The sequence below is a fragment of the Chlamydotis macqueenii genome, chromosome 12, assembly GCF_036417535.1.
Source record: "Chlamydotis macqueenii isolate bChlMac1 chromosome 12, bChlMac1.mat, whole genome shotgun sequence".
Lineage (NCBI taxonomy): Eukaryota > Metazoa > Chordata > Aves > Otidiformes > Otididae > Chlamydotis > Chlamydotis macqueenii.
This window is the reverse complement of record NC_141567.1, coordinates 23031145-23052810: the sequence shown is the minus strand read 5'-3', so window position 1 is coordinate 23052810 and position 21666 is coordinate 23031145. Positions and strand designations below refer to the sequence as shown.

General features: G+C 43.5%; 1 protein-coding gene across 1 annotated transcript in view; it reads right to left on the bottom strand.

Moving 5' to 3' along the window:
• The window catches only part of PRTG (protogenin), an 84150-nt gene that overhangs the window by 1596 nt on the left and 60888 nt on the right, over window positions 1–21666 (bottom strand). Inside the window, exons 12-18 of the mRNA XM_086757538.1 lie at window positions 9935–10030; window positions 9200–9386; window positions 7664–7791; window positions 6722–6892; window positions 3199–3381; window positions 1881–2001; window positions 794–959 (exon numbers count right to left, since the gene is read on the bottom strand). Of these exons, the coding sequence (XP_086613664.1) occupies window positions 794–959; window positions 1881–2001; window positions 3199–3381; window positions 6722–6892; window positions 7664–7791; window positions 9200–9386; window positions 9935–10030 (1052 nt within the window). The remainder of the gene's footprint in view (window positions 1–793; window positions 960–1880; window positions 2002–3198; window positions 3382–6721; window positions 6893–7663; window positions 7792–9199; window positions 9387–9934; window positions 10031–21666) is intronic.

Sequence of the window (21666 nt, the reverse complement as noted above, 5' to 3'; positions counted from 1 at the left end):
GGGAGACACACAGACATTTATTTTAGCAAGATACATTTCTAAGGTATTTGAAAATATTTTTCTATTCCTGCCTATTGGCTGCATACTGAAAAGGAAGACAAGTGATGTCTTAGCGGTCAGTCATGTTTTTGTGGTCTGGTATTCATCTTCTGCTCAAGGTCAGTCAAGACCAAATCCACTAGTCTGTAAGCCCTCAGGCCAGACCCAACAGCTGTAATACTGCAAACACACAGCAAACATTCCAGCCACTGCTCTTCCTCTACTACTTTGAATGCGACCATTCATAGACGTCGTATCCGTGCCTATTTTGGGGTCCATTGCCAGCTCCCAGCTCTCCATACATCCGCAGGGAGCTGCTCCATTCAAGTTTGCAGTGAGTACAGAACAAGCCTTAGGTCAGAATTTCTGCACGTCAAAGTAAGGCCAACGTGGTTTTGTCACGCTGGACTCCTGGACTGTAAGATTCAACAGGCTCACAGATACATCCTGCCATCTAGATTAATTTATAATTTGACCAAATAGGAGTTTATAAAATCTAACATTGTCTTACCAGTAAATATACAGAAAAATAATATTTTCTTTAACACCTGTTTAGTGTCATACTTGACTAGATCGTGCATTGAACTTTAAGATGAGTTTTGAAAATTTGATCCTAGATTGTCAAATTTGTGCATGTCTCATTAAAACAACCTGCTGTAGATCTCTAGTGTTACTTTTGATAAGGACTCAGGTATTATAGCAATGAATTCTAAAGAAAAATTTCTGGTTTGGGCATGAGTAAAGCTCACAGTACCTTGGCATCGATGAAGCTGTTTCCCACTATCATTGGCAATAAGGATTCTTCATTCTCTGCAATCCCTTCAATACTCTTCTCCACCTCACTAGCACTGGCCAACGAGATGCTGGTACGTGACAGCTGATCAGTGCTTTGCTGCACAGGTTTAGGAGCAGATGTTTTCCTGCACAATGTTAAGCAGGAATAAAATTGACCCAAAGGAAGAAAATACAAAAAAACCCCAAGGATAAACTTTAAAGCTATTATTAATTAAGTAATATTCCTCACATTTACATTTTGTTATATGATACTCCTAACTCTCATGGAATTTAATTGTTATTGCTTGTGATAAAAACAACATCTGCTTCCAGTTAATCATACACAGAAGGCTACAAGCTTATGTGCAAACAGGAATTGTCATGATTAGTACGATTACTTGGAGGAAGCAACCACTAATGATATTAAGACCTTTCCACCATGCTACACAGAGACTGTCTCCCCATCCATAATTTTTCCTGCATGTATGCTAAAACGCCCTTGTTACTTTCAGACAGTTTAATTTATTACTTCAGGTAACTTATACTTGTTCTCATCCCAAAGTTATGAGCAGAGTCACTGGGCCAGTTTATGCCCCAGAGCAGCTGATGACAAGACAGACAGATGGTGTCTTGCACTACTGCAAAGAAACTGCATCGTGGAACTGCTTTGTCAGAGTTCCTCTTGTCCAGCAAAACCAGAGGGCTAAAGTCCAGCCAGCCAGGTCTGGGCAGGCTGGAGGGTTAAGCAGGAGGAGCAGATGATGTAAAGCAGCGTGCTTATCTGACTCCAAAGGGGTTTTTGTTTGGAAACATGCCTCATACTTAGTTGTCAAAGCACCACTGACTCACTCTGCGGGTTCTTCCTTCTTTTCACTGGAGAAGGGAGTCAGGCAGAGTAGGAAGAGCCAACAGAATGCTTTGTTTCCACTGCTGGAAACAGTATTCCACTGGTAAGAATAGGTAAAGAGACAGAGTACTTCAGAGAACTTCACACTTTTGGAGAACGCGGCATGTCTCAATAATCAGTGCATTGAGAAATACCTCAGTCTTCAAGAACAAAAACATACCTGGCTTTACTGCGATAAATTAAGATCAAGATGCAGATAAGGATGCAGGTCAAGGCTATGCAAACACCAACAACAATGCCAGTCATTGATTTCTGGTCCAGATGGTAATAGTCAGAATAAGCTATAGCAAGAGAGAACATCGAAAGGCTCAGTAAATAAGAGTTAGCCCCTGGCTCCCTGTCAGGATATTCATAGTGTTACAGTCACAAGCTTCCTTTTAATGAGATGCTCATACCTTCTCTGATATAAGTTTTGACACTTTTGAAAATAAAACTTGTAGACCAAAGGAGTGTACGCAGTCCTGGTGTGGGAAGGGGAGCAGCGACTGCCTCACACCACAGCCTCTTTGGTGACGCACACCATGGAGCAGAGGGCCTCTTCAACCCCTTCCTTACAGGGTGCTACTGGACAGCAACGGGAAAAGGCTTGGAGAATTCCAGCCACTGTCGCCTAGGAGGGTTCACTTTGGTTTATGCTTTGACATCGTGTGTCTATTAACCTCATCCTGAGCGCACTCTGTTTGCTTACTCAGGCCTAAAATATAACTGAATTCCAGGAAGGGAGAAAACCTGAGCAAGAAAAATCCCTATGTTTTAATCACAATGCAATATGTAGCAACAAGGAAAAGTTAAAAGGTTCATGTACTTGAATAATTACTAGCTCTTGTCTCCCCAAATAGCTTTAAAATCTGTGACAAGTTGGCAAGATAAATCCTATTCTGTGTCAGACAAAGACAATGTGTTCTTTCTTTCTTATAGGGAGAAACCGCTGATGTTACCTTAATTTCTGCAAGGTCGTGCATTGTTTTCCCCAAAGAGCTGCAGGTGGAGCTGACTTCTTTGGTGAAAATACATGCTGGTATATTACTACTGCCTGACGGGTTGATTTGGGTTGCCGGGAATACCAGGAATCAGCAGATTTCAACATATTTATTTGAGAGATGAGCTCAGCTCAGCTCTGCTGGGCTGTCTGGCTCTAACTGACGCAGTGCTACTGGTATCTCAAGCCAAATAAAGGACTGAAGGGAAGTGCCTTTGAAGAGTGGCTGCAAAGTTGATATCGATGTAAAATTCAAAACAATTTCAAATTCTCATTTGAAAAGAAAACTTCCAACTTCTGAGCAAAAGAATTTTATGAGTTCTGAGTTGAACAGAGATAAAAATTCCAAAATGGTTTAATTTAGAAGAAAACACTACACTGTTAGGACTGCTGCACGTAGAACACAACGGTTTACCCAGAAAGCTAAACAAGCTAAAACAAATAGGGGTCTGTTTTCCTGGTACTTTGTGACAGTGGTAATCAGAACATTGCTACTGACTTGTGGAATCTCCTGAATCCAAGCGTTTAGGTCTCTGATTAGACTCTGATGTCTCCTTTGGCAGAACAGCAAGTTCTACTGCATTTGAGAAGGGTCCTTCTCCCACTTCATTGGAGGCTGCTATTTTGACCAAGTAGACATTTCCTGCTACAAGGTTTTCCAGCAAAGCCATGGTCATTGCTCCTATGAAAAGATTTGAGTTTCAGTTAGACAAAATCTGTGGGAGAAGACTGAGATTTAGACATTGAGATCTATATGTTCTTTCCCATACCACCTCCAGATCTCGAGTACTGTGACCACTTTTATACGTTCTAACCTGCATATATGAGGCACAGAATGAACACTGGGGTTGCCTCCTTGTCCCTTCTGTCCTTTCTCCCCACACTGCTTGAACACAGCACACTGTGAAGCGCCAGTATAGTTCAAAACCAAGAGTTTGGTTGGCTATCCAAGAGTATCAGTGGCTATGATACACGGCGTGGTAATCCTAAATCTGGCACTAGCTGCATTTCAGTGTGATAGCATTTATGTTGTGGTCATATCTGTGAGGAGACGCTCCAAGCACTAATGAGACTTCCAGGGAGAGAAAGCAGAATGTCAGACCTCTCTCATACACAAATCTATGCGCCTCTCCTAGATCCACTGTACCATGAATGTGAATGAAAATTGTTGTGACAAAATAATTCAGGTTCAGTTTATCAAATTTCAGGTCAAGTTGATAAAATGAACAGGGCAAATTTGGAAAAGTACAGTATACCACACTTTTAAAATAAAATTAAACCCTATTTAGACCTGCATAGGCCTCCTTGATTACCATGCATCTACGCTGTGCTACTAAAAATATTACAGAAAATGTCTCTCTCACATGCTAAGGATTCATTTCCTAAAGTCCCTGAAGGCAGGAAAAACAGATTAAGAACATAAATAGGATTCACTTGCATCATCCTTAGACAGGCAAAACTCCTATCAAAGTCAATGAGAGCTTTGCCTGTCCAGAGCCTGCAGACTGCTGCTTAAAATTCAATTCCTTTCTAAAATGCCTGTGTTTCTTCCTACCACAGAAATCTATTGTTTTTCTTTCCCTAAATAGTGGCAGCTACAGGACCAAATCAATCCCTTGTTCTCTTTCACATATTCCATTCACTTTCTCAGACTTCAGTTTAAATGTGAACCTTTCAAATCCGTCTCAGAAGTCAGAATTTACAGTATCATGGGAGCATATAAAATATAAGGTTGTTGTGTTGACAGAAGAGATTATATATTTGGCAAAAGGGAAGCTACTTCAAAGCTATTTCAGCTCTTCCATAAAAAACACCCATAAGCTGAAAGCATTTGAAGTAAAATGTGAGGTATCTGTAACCAAAGGAGCTGTAATATTTAGCACCAGCAAGGGCGAAAGGTCGCGTTTCAATATTACAGGCTCTTTCCCACCAGCTCCTTTCAAATCTGCTGTGCTGCCAAAGCCAGTAAGCGCTTTGTGCTGATTTACTGCACACCAAGTGTGTACAGGCTGTGACTCCGCATCCTCTCGAAGAGAACTGGGGAAATGGGGGGAGGTGGCTGGAAGATAGCTCGTGTCACGACTCAGCAACAAACTGCAGCTGTATTTTCTAACTGCCACGGCTAACATAAGCTCAGTCAAATTACAAGGTTTTGGTTTTTAAGTTGGTTGGACTGGTAGAAATTTTCATGCATAAACTAAAGCTAGGACTTTTACAGGTGGTAGGATTGGTTTGCGGGCTTTTGTTTTGGTTTGGTGGTTTTAATTATTATTTTTTTTTTTATTTGAGGAGGTGTCTTTGCAGGTATGGGAAAGGAAAGGAGTTAAGATTTCACTAATCTTCTGAAGAATAAGATTAGGGTCAAGACAAAACAATGCTATTTATTGGATAGGGTCAGCTTATCTTATCAGAATAAATGCATTAAAAAACCTAAACCCTGCTTCTGCCTCAAATTATCTTTGAAAGGATTGTCGTAGGACTATCACAGTATTTGCCCAATTTTACCTCTACATACTCATTTTCTTTCACAGGCCTTTTCATCTGTACTTTAACTAAGAGCATCACAGATTGTCCTAACGTGTCGAGATGCCTGCATTCCATGCCATGCCTCAAGCCCTCATATATCTGTCAAAATACAAAATTAGTGACTCATCGATGGACGCAGTAATACACTGAGATTTATAGCTCTGCATTTGCTCATTCCCTCCAGCACTTTCAGTGTGGGGACACATGAAAATGTTGACTGGTATTGCCACCCCCTCATCTGAAATATCTATGGTCAAACACCGTTTGAGATGCTGTTGGGTTTCGCAGTCATGCCTGAGCTGAAGTATACACCTGAAAGCCATTCAGCCGTGTTGCTGCACACAACAAACAAAAGATGAACAGTCATTTCACGGAATTCTCTACAGCTGACCATTCTATCTGAGGCCAGCCTAACAAACACAAGCAAAGACAAACTGGCACTGCTGCCTGTCAAAATGGCTGTTGGTCCTTCGTCCTCTCTTCAGAAGTAGCACGATGGACAACCACTGTCTTTGAACTCAAAGGGTTCACTCACACTGATGGCGAAACGAATTGTCCTCTGTGAGTGCGCTCATTAAGTTTTATGAATTATCTCCACAGAAAATTTAAAGCCTCATTCTCTGCTGACAACTAAGCTTTCAGCCATGAAACAACACAGAACAGCAAAATAGTAACTCTTCCTCGTCAACCCTCTTAAATAAGCTACTCAAGCACATGACTTTACTCTGTGACACTAATACATTATTAGAACATTATCTATTCTGAACTGCCTCTGTCTATTTGGAATACCAGCAGAATAGTAAATGCCTTTTTCTTTTTTTTTTTTTTTCTGGCTGTAGCAGAAATCAGTTCTTGATGCAGCTCTTCAAATTGTAGTATACTGGAAACTGCCTATAAAAATTTAGACTATATTTACAACTGATCACAAAGATGTGACTGCAGCTCACATCATATCTGAGTGACTGCCAGATTAGCTAGCTGGGGCTCAGCAGTAGAATAGAGCCAGAGAGTTAAATTAAATTTGCAAAGCAATTTACTGGGAAGTAGGGGAAAGTTCATTAAGCAAATTGAGCTAACTGGATTGGCAGTGATCAAAAAGAAACATATAAACCCACACAGCCACATTTATAAATTTGTTTCTGGAGAGCAATGCGTCTCAGAGACTTCAGATTTGAAAGAGAGCATTTATGAAATGAAACCATCACAGTCATGGTTATAACAGACCTAAGATGGATATAATTGGATTTATGAGACATTTTGGCTCACGTGCACACACTGAGCTCCAAAGCAACACAGGCAGCCCCTCCCTCCTCACCTTTTGAGTACTAGTTGGTTTTAATACATTTTCATCACAACTATGGGGATAACTCTAAATTAATTATCACTTATGTGAACATTTAATTTCCTTCTTATTGTAGTCCAAGGGAGCTAAGAGCAACAAAGCGTCTTATAAGTAGCATCATTGTCCAGTTCATAGGTTTGTGATTTTAGTTTACCTTCTCTGTGCAACACTTGCCATTCCCCAGCAATCCAAGACTTCCTGGATGCATAGAGGATAGTGTATCGTGTAACAACTGTTTCAGGACCATCAGGTGGCTTCCAGGAAACCAAAGCAGTATCATCCTCTATCAAAGTCACCTTCACTCCTACTGGAGGGCCAGATGGTGCTGTGAGAACAGTAACACAATGCTATTAGGCTAACCTAATTTACAGGCAATTAAATTGCTCAGAAAGAAACTGATGTGCAAACCTAATGGCTACTGCCACATTCCAGATAAACAATATGTAAGCAAACACATACTCGGCTGCTCCTCAAGAGAAACTCTCCTGTTAACTCTGATCTGGGCAACAGCTTAGATCGTGTAAAAGTAAATTTCATATTTTTCCCTCAACTCCAGAAGGAAATAGTTACTGGCAAAAAAAAAAAAAAAAAAAAAAAAAAATCACATCATTACTCTGTGAACAGGTAGATCCCAAACACTGCAGTGCTGCAACATGGAACTGAAGTTTATTTTCACTGACCAAGCTGACAGAAAAGCAAACCAGCAGGCAGGGCAGTAGATGTGTAATATTCTTACAGTTTCTAAAACTTCTCATTTTTAAAATATGTTTTCATAATGCCTATGAATCAGCCATGCCTCCTCAATACAAGTTTTAAATTTTTTGTTCAAGTTATTTTAATTCAGTGGTTGCTAATGGTCTAAATATATCGCATTTTATATAAAAATCATTGCCAATTTTAGGTAGATTTTGAAAAATAATTTCACAGTTCCAAAACATGGATTTTCCTGACAACATTTTTCTATCTCTCACCAAGAAGAGCAATATCTGTATCTCTGTCTCTTACAGACAGCTTAAAATTAACAAGCAATTTTTCAGGCCATTTGGTTTACGGAGCTTTCTTTCTAGAACCGTGTGGCCCTCTCCTAGTGCCTTACCTTCTGGAAGGGTAGTATGGTAGACTACTGGACTCCAGGGACTGGAGAGCTGGTCCACATGCAGCCGAACTGCAAATTCATACATAGTTTTGGGCTCAAGACCTTGAACTAACATGTGAGTCTCTGACCTGCGCAGATGAAGGAAAAAAATCATTTTAACAGCAGCAGTTGACTTGAAGATCCCACACTCAAACTATATCTCTCATAAGGTCACTGTGAGTAGAGTAGATGGTCGCTGTCAGTTCAACGGAAGACAAACCAGTTCAAGTCCAGACACGTGGTCCATCTGCGCTGTCTACCCAGAAATGTAATTGTACTAACCCTGGAGCTCTCTGGAGGAGATTATGGCTGCTGTCAGTTGACTTGAGGTCAAATTTTTATAAAGGTTGTTTGGATGGCTGATGCACAAAGCAAGTCCAAGGACATTACTGCCCAGATGACCAGTAGGTATCCCAAACTGGACGTCTATGCTTCAAGCTGGAGTAATACTTAAACCACAATCTTTCTGATACACCAGGTTTAATTCCATGTGATAATACTCAATTTGAGATTAAATCTCAGTTTTAAATGGTGTTACTCTACAGATATTGTGCTTTATTCTCATTTAGCATTTTAATCTTCCATATGGCAAAGGCAGTCACCAATATTTGCAATAGTTTCATCCTATCACAAAAAGCAGCATTCATTACTATGCTCCATACTGCACACCAAGAATTTTAATGGTGATTATACTGTATCTAATCGTTAAGTCAGCAGTTATACAGGAGTGGGTGTGTTCTTTGAAGAGAAAACCATCAATATTAGAATGGAAACTATCTTTTAAGACAGCATTTTTCTTATTTAGAAGACTTGAGTAAACCCAGTATTGAGGGACCTATGCACATACGGATTCCCTCAACAGCACCACGGCCCCTGGCAGAGGCAGTCGCAACAGAGCAAAGACTTCTGCTCCTGTATCAACTGGGCAGAGAGTTGAATGCCAAGCCCAGGCAGAACTTCCTCCCTGTTCTGCCATTCTGTGGCCCATGCATTGCTTCTCTGAAAAGCAAGCCGTAGCTCCTACTCAGCTTTCTCCTGGCAGGGTGTAACACATTCAGGAATATGGCATTCCCACAATAACATGCTCAGCCTCTCGAAATTCAAAAATTCTTGTTTCCAGTCTTAAAATCAGACACTGAACTAAGTCCCATCTTTGCCCAGACAAGCTACCTATAAAAGAGGTAATCACTTTTGTTTAGTTGAGAGGAGCTTAAAATTACATTCAACTTAGACAGCTAAAAAGCCATTAAAAATTCAAGAGCTCATCCAGGGATCCAACACAAGGGTCACAGGCAGAGCATTAAGCTGTTCTATGAACACATCTTAAATACCCCAAGAAACAGAACTAGCAACCCCTGGGCAAAACACACAGTCCTCTAAGGGTGATAAAAGTTGTTACAGTAAAAGGCAACTAAGAGAGGGCAGGAAGAGTATAGAAGCTGAGTGGGAAGGATCTGGAAATGGGAAACCAAGGCTCATTAGTAGCACTGCACTTACGTTTGAAGGTAGAGAACCAGAGAAGCATTCTGCAGCCCCACTGGGTTGCAGCGGATTGTGTAGTTAATGACTTGCGCAGATGTAAAGGCAGGCTTTCCCCAGTGAAGGTAGATAGAAGATGAAGTGTTAGCTTTGGCATAGAGGTGGTGAGGGGGTGGTGGCGGTGGCACCATGCGATCGCGGACAGCTGTTTGCAACAAAAAAGGAGCATGAATTATTGAATGAACTGTATGCAGATACGGGTAAGATTAAGAGACAGGTCTGAGCCCACAGGTTTAGATTAAAATCTGCCGCTACCCAGCACTACCTGGTATTCAGACCCAGGAACCTGGTTCAAGCTATTAAAGACTCCTCCTAACCCAAGACATGTCACATATTACTTCCGTAGCACCGCTTGTTTAGTCAAAAACAAAGTCAAAAGTATAGACAGGCACAGAGGAGAGAGGTAATTCTCTCGTAAGACACGTGATACATCACTAGTTAGATGATACAGACAATCCCACAGGGGAGGAAATTTGCTTGGTAGCTCTCTTGTTTCCTCAGCTGCAGTTCACGAACACAGCAGACTGCCTCAGTTGCAGGATGACTAGGACAGTATTTGTCACAGATATGATCTTTCTGGTTCTCTGTTTTACACTGAATTAATTGATTATTTATAGGTTAAAAAGACAGAGCTGCTGGGACCTTGAAACAGCTCAGCTCTTAATAAATTCTTCCTGCACCTCCAGCACTTACAGACACATCCTGGAGTGCTGACTGTTTGGTCTGCCTGGTAGCCTTCTTCCATGCTGTTATATGCCAGCAGCCTTACGTGATACTTTCTTCTGGGATCTGCACAAAGAGAAAAGGAATAATTAGACTCAAGCCCTATTAGACTACAGATAGTGAGATAACTTACTTCTCCTGCAAGTTTGGTTCAAAACTTGTCTGCTACCATCAGCAGACTGATGAACGGGCTGGATGCCTGGAAGCCTGTCTTATCTCCAGCTCTGCTAATTTCTCCGAATCTTTGCCCAGACTGCATGAGAACCAGTCACGTATCTCCCAGTCTTGGTTCCAATAGCCCGAAACTGAAGTTTGTAACAGAAATCAGTGGGAGTAGGATCAATATCACATTTCTATCTGTAACAAAATCACACTTTCACAGCTACAGAGATGGATTTAATAGTAGTATTCAGCACACTGAAAGTGCTTTCAGTCTATATAATAAAGATTTGGTAAAACAAGCAGCTTGAGGTCCACAGAAATCAACATTTCTTTCTAGACAAGCAGGCTGTCATGAAGCAGGGCAATCAAAACAAAGGCAGGAAGAAGGACCCAGCAAAGAAATGGGAAACGTCTTGGCTGCAGGTTCCAAGAGGAGGTACACCGTGAAACAAGAGTGACCGCTAATAACGCCTTTGACTCACAGCGTCCACCTCCACCTGTTTTCTTGAAACCTGGTTCTGCCTTCCTTAGAGGGTCACTGTGCTCCTCTTTCTCATTTTAGCTGAGATTTGACAGGGCCTCTCTCACGCAAATAAAAGGAACACAAATCCCTGACATTTTTTTCACCACAAATGGGACTTCTGCGTGCGTCAGACCGTGAGCTCCCTCTGCAGTCTCTGCACCAGCAATACCATCCTCACCACGCTGGATTCCATGTTTCCGTACAGATGGCGTAGTAATTTTGTAATAACGCCTTCTGTAAAATGTTTTTGTATTTATTTTGAAATAGACCATCTTTTTGTGCTGTAGTTACCAACATCAGCTTTAAATGAGATATTGCTAGGTAGAGTTTACATCTCTATGTATGTTTAATTTTAAAAGACTATTCTACCAAAATCTAAATATAGGTGTAAAGGGGCTTTTAAATTTGGAATAAAGTATTTATTTGATGTGTTTAACACTAACGGTAGAACAGGCAAGAGGAGCCCATTCCCATTTTTCAAATAGACTTTAACATCACAAGTAGACAATATAAATAACAAAATATCAACAAATGAAAGTTTTTTAAACTAGAGTAAAATTCTCATTTGCTTTGAAGTTTTTGTTTTCACTTTACAATATCGGTTAACAGAGGACTTGAGCTGTTACTAGCCACCAAGTTACAACCAGAGAAAAGAAAGAGATGAGCACAAACACACAGAATTACCTTAAGCATGCATTAAAAGAAAAGATGGAATTTTAATATTGAGAATTCAGAAAGGTAGTAAGATGTTATCCATAAATCATTGCAATCTCTTAAAAATTTGTGAAAACCAAAAGATATGTGAAAGGAAGGTGCATTTAAAAACACTGAGCCCAAACAAAAACATAACTGTACTTCAAAAGTACCCAGTGATTTGAATACACCAAAATCAAGTCATGGTGACTTACTGAGGTGAATCATAGAATCATGGAATGGTTTGGGTTGGAAGGGACCTTCAAAGGTCATCTAGTCCAACCCCCCTGCAAGGAGCAGGGACATCTCCAACCACATCAGGTTGCTCAGAGCCTCATCCAGCCTGGCCTTGAACGTTTCCAGGGATGGGGCATCCACCGCCTCTCTGGGCAACCTGTTCCAGTGTTCTATAACTCGCATTACAGCATGCATCGCAGAAAAGCAGGAATATAAACCTTCCCAGGCTTCTTCACTGGGGTTAGGAATACCTAGATTTAGTGCATAACTAAACTATTCAAAAACAAAGCAAAAATTTTTAAAAAGAGGCTGTCAAGACATCTTTTAGATCTCATTAGGATTATGCTTTGAAGTTGTTGTTACAATCAATTCTCCCATTCATTCTTAGAAAAAACTTGAATTTGCATACCACTTAGCAGACCCTTGAGCAGATTCCACATAAACAAGCGGCATCCAGCCGGCCAAGCGCCACAGTCCGTCTTTTCCTTTACAAGTTCTTGCCGAAGAGACCCCGGCTGCATTTCCGCAAGACACAGGATGACAGATATGACAATTTATCATCCTGCCGAGCACCTTCAAAAACTCTGTGCCCTTTGAAAGTGGTCACCTAGAACTGATCATCTTCACTGTGAAATGAAGGATAGCGAAGGTCTAGTGCCCTGAGCCGAATGAGGAGGCTGTGAGGTCTGTTTATATTCATTGCTTTTTTTTTTTTTTTTTAAATCTGAATTTCTCATTAACCCTTGATTGAGAAGGAGAAGAAAAATAATGGGATGTGGAACTCCCACAGAAAAACCTCCTTTGAGAAAAATACATTTAAAAATCTTAAATTGTCATTAACACTCTACATTTAGAAAAAGCACAATGTTGGATACCATTCATCTTACTCTTGTGTAATGCAAGAAGTTTCAAAAAGAATTATCTTTATATAGAAGAACTTCTTTAAAAACAAATTCTCCCAACTAGTCTCTACCACCTAATAAACAAGGTTACTTCCACCCTGCTCCTTGCAGGGGGGTTGGACTAGATGACCTTTGAAGGTCCCTTCCAACCCTCACCATTCTATGGTTCAACTCATAGCAACACTGGTTCAATCCAAAAGCGACGACAGAATTTTTAAGCTGCCGCACGTTACTGCTTCTATGGCTGAAAAACCATCTGCTGGCGTCTGTAATTGAAACAGCCAGTGAGGAGGGCTGCATTATGTACTGGCCTAGAAAACCCTAAATGTTCTAGCAACCTAAAAAGGAGAATATAAATGAATTTTAAAGACCGTGTACTGAGCAGCAAAATAAATTGATGTGAAAGTTGCTTCACAGATTAGGTGTATAACATGAGCGAAGACCAGTACCTGCTGAGATGCTGTTCCATGCCAATCGCAGCTTCACCACGTGCAAAGCAAGAGAACCAACAGTCAAAGGTCTGCCTCCCATTCCAAGAGATACTTGCACACTACTTGTTTTATGAAGTGGTGGAAAATACTTTTTTTGTCTGAAGTAGCCTCTGTTTAGAACATTTTTAACAATTGTTGGTTTCGTTTACAGGCTTATGATAAGATTTACTCCTCAATGGCAATCCTCGTACAAACGTGGCATGAACACTCTCATCTAGCAGTTCATCGGCTGGATCAAACATTCAAAGCCAGATGTATCCTCAGAAAGAAAACAAACTTCAGGAGCTTTCTTATCTTTGACCGGCATAGATCTCCTCAATAGTTTACACATAAATAATCTATAAAAGACGGGGATAGCATGGCCACCTGCAGGGCTGACGGTCTCAGATTTAGCACGCTAGAGCTAATTCATAAATTTTATTACAAGAGTGCCTCTGGAGTCTGCAGAGACTGTCTTTTAAAAGACATAAGAGGCTGTATGTGACAAGTGGCGTAGCTTCACGGAGTGCAATGGATCTGCCTCACAGCCCCTTTTTACATAACCAAAACCTGTCAGTATTAAAAACAGAGGAATAATAGTTCAACCAGAGACATAAATTTCACCTCTGGTAATAATACTCCTGTAAGAGTAGGAAAAAGTCAAATACGCCTTATTAATTTCAAATTATCAAAATAGATAACTGTCCCCAAAATCACTGTTCTACAGTTGATGTAGGATCAGGCTCATTTCCTAAGGCAGTTTCCTGGTGATACTCCTCTGGAATCCCGTATCCTGCCACTCACTCTCGTAAGGATCTGCAGAGCGCCCTGCAGATTCAGTCCTGCCAGGTCTTTCGGCAGCAAGACACATGGGGGAGCCTCCTCTTTGGTTTGCGAGTCCACGAGTGGCTTCTACACCTCATGGTAAAACTACGGCAAAACTCACTGCTGCAAGTATGGGCAAAAAAAATAAGTTGAATTCTCACTTAAAACACGGATTGTAACTTGGAAAAAAACATTAAACATGACAGTAGCTGAAGTCTGGAGAGAGTTCAGATGAGAATGATTTACCTGTGTATTCTACTACCTTACCACATCCCTGAGATACAAACTTAGAGATTACATTCAGCTTCTCAGAAGGCAAAGGGGAAGCTCAGAGCAGGTACTGGTGTTCATGCCGTAAAAACAGATTCTCCAAGAAAAAATTACAGTGCACTCAAGTGTTCCAACTCTGGTTTTGTGACAAGTCATCTCATTTCCCAGCATGCAGGGAGAACCACAGCTCTTATCCTTCTGGACGCAAGCAACTGAGAGAAACTGCAAAAATATCATGAAGAATTGAGCCTTGATTTATTAACAGTTCGGCTGCTCGACAGTTCATTGGAACATCCACGTTTTATCGCACCAGCTCCACATTATTCTGTATTCTTTACTACTGCCATCAGCTTTTCTTCTAAATGTTCCCCTTCTCTTTCAGTAAGGGGAGAAATTGCTCCAACTAAGTAGCTGTCAGAAATACTCATATTCAGATTTTTCCATTTTCTTTTACAAAACTGAAAGATTTCATTATGTTCAAATTGTATCTATTTATTAAACATGGATTAAACATATGGAGCCCAGTTTTCAGAGCTTAGGAAACTATAACTGCTCTAGTAAACACATGGAGGGAGGAGGGGCCCAGGAAAGTTGGTCCATATTCAAGGAGCACCTCCTCCAAGCTCAGCAATGGTGCATCCCAACGAAGAACAAGTCGAGCAAAAAGGCCAGGAGGCCGGCGTGGATGAGCAAGGAGCTCCTGGACCAGGTGACAGTAAAGAAGGAAGCCTATAGAGGGTGGAAACAGAGACAGGTAGCCTGGGAGGATTACACAGAGGTTGTCCGAGTGGCCAGGGATCAGGTGAGGAAGGCTAAAGCCCTGACAGAACTGAATCCGGCCAGGGATATAAAATTCAACAAGAAGAGCTTCTATAGGTACGTAAGGGACAAAAGGAAGTCCAGGGAAAATGTAGGCCCCCTCCGGAAGGGAACTGGTGTCCTGGTTACCCAGGACATGGAGAAGGCTGAGGTACTCAATGACTTTTTTGCCTCAGTCTTCACTGACAAGAGTGCTTGTCCCACCACCCAAGCTGTAGAAGGTGCAAGCAGGGATTGCGAGGATGAAGAACCGCCCACTGTAGCAGAAGAGCAGGTTCGGGATCATCTGAGGAACCTAAAGGTGCACAAGTCCACGGGACCTGATGAGATCCATCCACGGGTCCTCAGGGAACTGGTGGATGAAGTTGCCAAGCCACTGGCCATTGTATTTGAGAAGTCGTGGCAGTCTGGTCAGGTCCCCAGTGACTGGAAGGGGAACAAGGAAGACCCGGGTAACTACAGGCTGGTCAGCCTCACCTCTGTGCCTGGCAAGGTCATGGAGCAGATTCTCCTGGAAACCATGCTAAGGCACATGGAGAGCAGGGAGGTGGTTGGTGACTGTTCTGGTTTTGTTAGTGAGGGGGGGCTAAGGTGGCAGCTTCTGTAGGAAACTGCCAGAAGTCGCTCCCCTTTGTTCAGTGGACTCGGCCGGGCCTAGGGCGGACCCACTGCTGGTCAAGGCCGAGCCAATTGGTAGCAGAATGTCACGTGACAAGGCATCTGCGATAATGTGTTTAAGTAGGGGAAAACCAAAAAAAAAAGAAAAGGCAGAACATGCAAAGCAGCTGAGCGGGGACAGAGAGGGGGAGGCGCGAGCCTTGTGGGCCTTGCACCCCTCACCCTCTGGCCTACCGCTGGGCGACCAACTGGGCCTGAATCAGCCTGGCCCGGCTGCAAGGAATGGAGAGGAGATGAGAAGTGAATAAGATGTAATAAAGATCCTGAGAGGCGTCTGCCAGCCTGTTGTGAGGAATGGCTGCAGACGCCAAGGTCAGTGAAGAAGGAGGGGGAGCAGCAATGCGGCTCCTGGCCAAGATTCCCCTGCAGCCTGTGGTGGAGCAGGTTGTCCCCCTGCAGCCCATGGAGGTCCACGGAGGAGCAGAGATCCCCCTGCAGCCCGGGGAGGACCCCACATCGGGGCAGGTGGAGGCCTGAAGGAGGCTGTGGCCTGTGGAAGCCCAGCTGGGGCAGCCGTTCTGGAGGGACTGCACCCCGTGGAAGAGATGACCCACACCGGAGCAGTTCCACAAAGGACTGTGGCCCGTGGGAGGGACCCCACGCTGGAGCAGGGGAGGAATGTGAGGAGTTCTTCCCCCGACGACGAAGCAGCAGCGTAAAACAACGCGTGATGAACTGACCGCGACCCCCATTCCCTTTTCCCCCCCCGTGCCGCTCGGGAGGGGAAGGTGGTAGAGATAATGTTAAGCCTGGGAAGAGGGAGGGGTGGGGGAGGTTATCTTGTTCCCTGTCTCATTATCCTGCTAATTTTAGACATAAATGAATAGTTTTCCCCAAGTCGAGTCTGTTTTGCCCGTGACGGTAACTTTAAGGATTTCTCCCCGTCCTTATCTCAAACCTTGAGCCGTTTTTCTTATATCATCTCTCCCTGTTCTCTTGGAGGGTGGGGGGGGAGCGAGAGAGAGACTGCATAGTCTGGTCCCGATTGGGGCTGAGCTACGACAGTGACAGGCTTCACAAAGGGCACATCATGCCTGATTAATTTGGTGGCCTTCTACGACGGGGTGACATAGGGATCGGTGGACAAGGGATGAGCAACAGATATCATCTACCTGGACTTGCGCAAGGCTTTTGACATTGTCCCACACGACATCCTTCTCTCTAAACTGGAGAGGCATGGGTTTGATGGATGGAGCACTCGGTTGATAAGGAGTTGGCTGGATGGCCGCACTCAGAGAGTGGTCGTCAATGGCTCAATGTCCAACTGGAGACCGGTCACAAGTGGTGTTCCTCAGGGGTCTGTGTTGGGCCCGGCCCTGTTCAACATCTTTGTCAGGACATGGACAGTGGGATAGAGTGCACCCTCAGCAAGTTCGCTGATGACACCAAGCTGTGTGGTGCCATCGACACGCTGGAGGGGAGGGATGCCATCCAGAGAGACCTTGACAGGCTGGAGAGGTGGGCCTGTGCCAACCTCATGAAGTTCAGCCAGGCCAAGGGCAAGGTCCTGCACCTGGGTCAGGGCAATCCCAGGCACAAATACCGGCTGGGCAGAGAATGGATTGAGAGCAGCCCTGAGAAGAGGGACTTGGGAGTGCTGGTGGATGAGAAGCTCACCATGAGCCAGCAATGCACGCTTGCAGCCCAGAAGGCCAACCGCATCCTGGGCTGCATCAAGAGGAGTGTGGCCAGCAGGTCGAGGGAGGGGATTCTCCCCCTCTACTCTGCTCTGGTGAGACCCCACCTGCAGTACTGCGTCCAGTTCTGGAACCCCCAACATCAGAAGGACGTGGAGCTGTTGGAGAGAGTCCAGAGGAGGCCACGAAGATGCTGAGAGGGCTGGAGCAGCTCTCCTATGAGGCCAGGCTGAGAGAGCTGGGGCTGTTCAGCCTGGAGAAGAGGAGGCTCTGGGGAGACCTGATAGCGGCCTTCCAGTGCCTACAGGGGCCTACAGGAAAGATGGGGAGAGACTCTTCAGCGGGTCCTGTTGTGATAGGACAAGGGGTACAGTTTTAAAATAGAGGGAGGTAGATTTAGATTGGATATTAGGAAAAAATTTTTTACAATGTGAGTTGTAGAACACTGGATCAGGTTGCCCAGAGAGGTGGTGGATGTCCCATCCCTGGAAACGTTCAAGGCCAGGTTGGATGGGGCTCTGAGCAACCTGATGTGGTTGGAGATGTCTCTGCTCCTTGCAGGGGGGTTGGACTGGATGGGCTTTGAAGGTCCCTTTCAACCCAAACCGTTCTGTGATTCTATGCACAGTGGTAGGCAAAAGCAACTACAGAGCTGATATCTTCTCACACAAGAACTAGTTCTAGCATATGTTGGTGTATTCCATGGAATTCCATTGAGTTACTGTCTCCAACTTAGTTCTTCAGTTCTTCTAAAACACTGAGACAAACACACAAAACCACATCAAACAAGCTGGCATTGTTCTACAATGGAGTAAATGATGCTTCTGTTGACCCTCACTGGCCTCTGAAACACATCCACTGACACCCCACGTTTTGCTGGGATGACTGCTGCAGCAGCTACCATGATTTGAAGGAAGGGGCAGGGGGGTGCAAAAAAGTCCTCTCTTTTGAAGACATTTCCCTAGGGATAAAGGGGATGTGGAGAGAGGAAAGAACGTCTCTCCGACCAAGGTGGGCTGGTTCCATCTGGTAGAGTTATACCTCACCACTGCCAGCTGGTGTCCTCATGCACTTCCAGGGAACGCAGCTGGAAAAACTGCCAGCATCGAAGATGGAATGCCTTTATCAGCAGTTAAACAACTAAAACCAAAAATGTGCTTCCCATCACTTTGCAGCTGGTGAAGTACTTTTTAATGCAACCACCTCATTCTTACATGACCAAGACCGCACAGGCTGAACCTTTAGGAAAAGTTACTGAGAACAGTAATATCACTTCCACATTCACAAGGGAACAAGATTTAAATTCTCAATACATTCTCTGACATAACTAACATCCGCTAAACTTAAAGCAGCATGACACTAACAGCACAGCCAATGAAAAATCCTAATCCGCGTATCATTCCACCCTCCCTTCTCAAAAGAATACACAGAAATCCCTATCTCCTGATTACATTTTAACACTAACTTCAAATCAGTTTTCTGCAAAAGGCAGAACTGCGTTTAACCCAGTCAGATTCTGATAATCTGCCATTATACGATTCTTCTATTCCAGGTAAATTTATAGCATTAAAAAGAAGTATAAAACTTATAAGAGCAAGTTCCACGACCACACTGTACACAGGAGACGCGCTGGGTAACTGGAGCGTTCAGCTGGAGCTTGTATCGAACACAAAACGAAGAGTCCTAACTCAGGAGAGTTCCACGGCCGTGTTTGCTGATATCAACACACCAGCCTGAGCGTTCTGGTAAATGCTGCAGAGAAAGCATCTGTTTACAGGCTGCTCAGCCGAGGTTACAAGAGAGTGTACTACTGCAACCCCTAAAAGCCCGGTCATTGTTTCCTTCAGCTGCTGCATGTTTGTGAAGCTCCCAAGGCCTTGACAGGAGCCAGAGCAGAGCCAACAGGTCAGGGCTAGATAAAATTAAGAAAGAATCTGAGGTCAGACCACGAAATACCTTTTTTTTTTTTTTTTTTCCCCCCCTCCTGCCCCTCCAGAACAGTGAGTCCACCTCCAGCAGTCTTTCATTCAGCCTGATAAAAAGAGACAGCACTCCCCAGTCTGGATTTCAGACTTTTTAAGTCCTCTTTGGGGAGAGGAAAAGATAAGGGAGCCCAAAGAAAATGGATGTTTTACTGTCATTTACTGTTGACTCATTAAGTCTGGCTATTGAATGTACTTTCATACCAGTTTTGAACATCCCCATTCTCAGCATTTTAAAAGGAAAATATTGATAGAAATAAAAGTAACGGGGGCTTTGTTCTTGTTTCTAAAAGAATTAAGATTGCACAGAGTTTCTAGAGAAAAAATGAAAAAAGTTCAGTGGCTTGATGTTCTGAGTCTAGTTCAGCAACTAGAAACCTGGAAACAACTTCTTAAGTTCCGTCCAGTACAGTGATCCTAACAGCTGGGGAAGCGGATAAGAAAAATATTTCAGTTTTATTCTAGCTTACCCACAAAATTGTAAATAATCTTTTTTCCCTTTCAATTAAACATATCAAAACCACACTAGACGCAGAAGGCTGGACCTAAAAAATATGGTTGTTCTAAGGACAAAACTTCTGTGGCCTAATGTCCATTTTTAATTTAATCTTTTGTGCTGCTGGATTTTTTTGTGTAACCTACAGGTCCATTGTTGGGTAGTGGTCCGGCTGGGTAGCTCATCGGTCTGGTGTGCCAGGGTGACTGCGCTGCCCCCGAGCCAGTCCCTTCAGCACAATAAACTCCAGACAATCATTCAGAGAAGAGGCCAGCAGCATGGGCTGCTCTGCCACCGGGTCACGGCCTTTGACATCGGATCCGGGCCAGCCAGAGCCTGCTCCCAGCAACACAGGTCGGGGAGTTGGTAAGGGGGAAGGGTGGGAAAGGAAGAGCACTGAGAAATACTATCCTTAAAAATGCACTTTTGAAGCAAAGTAATGTAAATACAGCAGAAACTTATTAGGAAAAGAAGCAAATACATTTCAGATACACTAGGCAAACGGGACAGAGCAAAGCCAAACAGTAACGCAACGCCAGGCCGCAGAGGGATGAGACAGATTCAGGGCCACTCCTCTCAAAAGCAGGTATTCCCTCTCAGATTTTCAGCAGTGGATTTTATTTCCTTTACTAAAAAACGCCCTTTTACCTTGCTCAAGTACATCTGGTTAAGCAAATAAACACAGTTTAGCAATCCTGTTCCATTATGGTTTTTAAAATTTTGTTCAAGCTCTGGGTATGTAATTTCTAAGCATTCTTACTAGCTTCAGATAATAATATTTAATTACTTCTATATTTAAAGGAGTTGGCATTTCAGTTGATTGCACATTTGAAATAGCAACTTTTTAATATCGGATTAAAATAGTTTGAGAGGTTACAAATCACCAACATTTTACATGTGATAGTTTCTTTTCCAATTTAAAGGTAACTTTAAACAGTTAGATGGAACAAAGACTGTCTGTGATACCCATGTTTTCCTTTGCAAAGCAAATAACTGAAGTAGAAACTAAGCAATTTGTTCTTTGTACAACATCCTAACAGTTTATTTTGGTAGGAACTAGAACATATGACATAGGTGAATTGATCCAGCTCAACAGTCTGGCTCTCCACGGCTTTGCGCTGCTCTCGCTTATTTGTCTAAATCTGAAAAGGGCCTGGCTCCCTTTTGTGGCTTTGTGCTGTCCCCTCGGAGGGCCCCAGGACAAACACCACCTCACACCCCCTCGCAGTAAAAACATCACCTCTCCTCCTGCCCACCACCAGCAACTGTGACTTTATACAAAAACAAAGTGTGGGGGGAGGGCTAGCGGGGCAGGGCGAATTCCCCGCACACAGCAGTTTGGTCTTTTGGAGACGGTGGAAACAAGAGAACTATCTAAAGGTCTCTGATCTTTGTAAAAGGAGCGAAGCAAAGCCCAAGGATTTTCAGTTTGCTCCATTTCCTCACAGGCAGAGAACGTCACCGCTATGCCTGCAACGTTTTGCATCAGTCCCCGTTTCTCTCGTGCTTTAGAGAACAGCTAACCTGCACAAGCAGAAAGCTCTCTCCCAGTACGGTCCTACCACTGGGCTCCAGCACCAGCAGACTCCCTCACAGTAACTAGCCTGGCTCACCGCTTTCAAAGCGCGCCCTCAAAAGCTAACTTGAAAGCAATACCAGAGGCCTGGACAAACACCTAATTTTGATCTTTTGAGCTCGTCTTTTCTTCTGAGAGACCTTTTCTTTTGTTGCTGCCCAGTGGAAAGCACATAGCTCACTGGTCCTGCTTTGAAAGATGAGAGCGCTGCCCCCCAGCCCACCCCTCAGAGCACAATCGCTTTAATGGAATTATGTAGAGAGGCCATCTCTGGAAGAAGAAAGGGAGGGCGAGGGGGAGGGAAAGGGGGTCCGAAGGAGCCAGCAGAGCCTTCATTACCCCAGTTACTCATACAGATCTGTCTCCTGAGAATTCATGCACTGTCTGAATAGCATGTGCCACCCCATACAGCAGGTTCCCTCACACACAGCA